Source organism: Penaeus monodon, chromosome 21 (assembly GCF_015228065.2).
Source record: "Penaeus monodon isolate SGIC_2016 chromosome 21, NSTDA_Pmon_1, whole genome shotgun sequence".
Lineage (NCBI taxonomy): Eukaryota > Metazoa > Arthropoda > Malacostraca > Decapoda > Penaeidae > Penaeus > Penaeus monodon.
Genome location: NC_051406.1, coordinates 27659262 through 27661742, shown reverse-complemented (window position 1 = coordinate 27661742; position 2481 = coordinate 27659262). Strand labels below are relative to the sequence as shown.

Sequence of the window (2481 nt, the reverse complement as noted above, 5' to 3'; positions counted from 1 at the left end):
TCCATAGAATTGTTTTAAATTCTTGAAAACCCCTGACATAAATGGCTTTTTTGGCATTTGGAAAAAAAGTCATACAGAGATGCAAGCAACAGAAGAGAGTTGCAGTGTCTTGATGCAGGCCGTTCGTTGTCTCTGAGCAGGAGCTATAAGCCAGTGCTTTGCAATCTTGAGTTGGAAATTTGGGCTCAGAACATAATAAGCTAAAAGAGAAGAAAGTTGCTTTACGATCGCCCTTATCTATATTTGTATTGATCTGTTTGAAAACATGAAATGTTCATATTCCTTCGCTCCATAATGTTATTTCATGCATATACAAAATAAGATTTGATAAAGCAACGTATTTATGACATTTATTGTGAAAAATGAAAATGGGTGCAATTATCTTTTTTAAGTTTCCTTTATCCCATTTCTATATGGCATCCAAACTACCTAAAACATATTAAATAAGCGTATACCTGTTCTTAACCTACGAAACAGCATGGCCAGGTTCCCCCAACATTTACTGTTCAAGGTCAGGTCACATGAGTCAGGTCCGTGAACTGCTGGGGAGTATATATATGGAGTTGTTATCTTTCGAAATGTATCACACCTGCCGTCATGAAGTCTTTCATATTCCTTGTTCTCCTGTGTCCTATTTGTGTTCTTAGCGAGGATTCCACTCCGCGTTTTTGGTGGTGGTGGGCGTCTCGCGCCAAGCCACGCATGCCGGTAACTTTTGTCCTCAAGCTGTGGCCTCTCGCCATCTGCTAGGATCGTGGGAGGGAATCCATCGGACGAGGGCGCGTGGCCTTGGATTACCAGCTTGCGCACTACAGGAGGCCGGCACTTCTGTGGAGGAACTCTGGTCTCCGTAAGACACGTCGTTACTGCCGCCCATTGTGTTAACGCTTACAGGTGGTTCCTGAGCCTTCTACGTGTTGCTGTGAGCGGTGGGAGACATGTGGTTGCGGTGTCTGCGGTGGCCATACATCCCGAGTATCGACGTCGGAATGTCCATGACTACGACTTGGCTGTTCTGACTCTGAAGGAAGATCTGATGGTTAGTGCGTCGCTGTCTCCGGTTTGCCTCCCCGCGACCACTGCCTCTCCCGGTCCTGCCACGGTGATAGGGTGGGGCCGCCTTCACGCAAGCGGCGGACTCGCCCCTCACCTACACGAGGCAACTGTCGCCATTCTGTCCTCAGACTCCTGTCGCGCGTACGGCGACTTCTACACCGATAGCATGTTATGTGGCGCAGGGGAAGGCCGGGACGCTTGTCAGGGCGATTCCGGAGGGCCTCTCTTACAGGAGGTCGCGTCCAAGTGGTACCTCGTAGGCGTGGTTAGCTTTGGCAAAGGTTGCGGTTGTCCAGGCTATCCCGGAGTGTACGCTGATGTGTCAAAATACACAGGCTGGATTACTGCAATTTTAACTGCTTGATGTCGTTCGATTACTTACATTAATTATATTTCCATCAGTTCTCTAAATAAAGGCTATTATTGATGACGATATCATTGTATAATTCAACGTATGTTTGACTACCATCAAGCGAGGTATTGATTTCTGTCGTGTGACTATCTGACTAATGAAGTCACTTCCTGGCAGGCTGTTTGTCTGGTGTCAACGCCATCATATTATGAGTGTTACGCATGGCATTGATCCAGAACTCAGTGCCTTCTGGCAGGATAAGGCGCATTATACTGAAGCAGAGAGCTCAGTCACTCTCACGCAGCAGCAGGACAGTGTGGTCGCGCAATATGCATTTTGGCAAGAAAAACAGTGTCCTCGTTGGCCTTCTTGGCGCCCTTCGCTTACTCGGAGGATTCCCTTACGCGTTCAAATCCACCGAGGATGGAAAAAGGATTAAGATTAAGAAATCCATCGCAGCCATTTTATGGACATGTCTGATTGTGAGCGCACTCGTGACCTTGTCGCTGTCTTCGCTCGCGAACGCGCCCACCAGAGAAAGTATGACAGAGAATTGGACAACTCACATTGTTAACTACTTGACATATGGTTCGTCTGCATTGCTTTTCCTTTATCTGGCACTGAGAAGCTCCAAGCTAGCTTCTATTCTGAGAAACCTCTCCAGGATTAACGTGAACGCGAAGTGGTCGCTGGTTGACCGGGCGGACTTCATACACGGGATGTGCTTCCTTGGGGTCGCGGTCGGCATTCTCTTCTGCACCTACTGCAGCGTTCGGGACTTCGCTGCTCGTCTCCGTGATGGCTCAGAGAGTCTCTTCTACCACATCCCTGTAACTGTGCTTGATCCTTTTATCGAGGTCACGTCAATCACCTTCGGACTATTAATGTATTATATTCTTAAAGTTGTTGGTCTCGAAGCCATGGATGTAATTATGACAAGTTCAGCACACGAGCTGCATCACCCTAACAACAGATCTGTTTCTTCTTGTCAGCGACACAAGCGGGTCATTCCTGATGTAAGATCACGTAGGACTCGGGAGTTTGGAATCTTCATTATCTGTGCATCTTGTACT

General features: G+C 47.5%; 2 protein-coding genes across 2 annotated transcripts in view; both read left to right on the top strand.

Moving 5' to 3' along the window:
- The first annotated feature begins 478 nt into the window (after positions 1–478).
- LOC119586635 (chymotrypsin-like protease CTRL-1) lies at positions 479–1420 on the top strand. The gene is made up of 2 exons (XM_037935379.1): positions 479–525; positions 727–1420. Exons 1-2 carry the CDS (start codon positions 479–481, stop codon positions 1418–1420), a joined length of 741 nt encoding a protein of 246 aa, XP_037791307.1.
- Positions 1421–1611: 191 nt separating this feature from the next.
- The window catches only part of LOC119586401, a 3906-nt gene continuing 3036 nt past the window's right edge, over positions 1612–2481 (top strand). The window contains exon 1 of the mRNA XM_037935124.1: positions 1612–2424. Within this exon, the coding sequence (XP_037791052.1) occupies positions 1630–2424 (795 nt within the window). The 5' untranslated portion in view covers positions 1612–1629. The remainder of the gene's footprint in view (positions 2425–2481) is intronic.

What these genes read in the sequence shown, in the direction of transcription:
- LOC119586635 (XM_037935379.1), top strand. Translation starts at nt 479, where the DNA reads ATGGCCAGGTTCCCCCAACATTTACTGTTCAAGGTCAGGTCACATGA. An exon ending in TTCAAGGTCAGGTCACATGA is followed by an intron (nt 526 to 726) that starts GTCAGGTCCGTG and finishes TTTGTCCTCAAG; the next exon opens with CTGTGGCCTCTCGCCATCTG.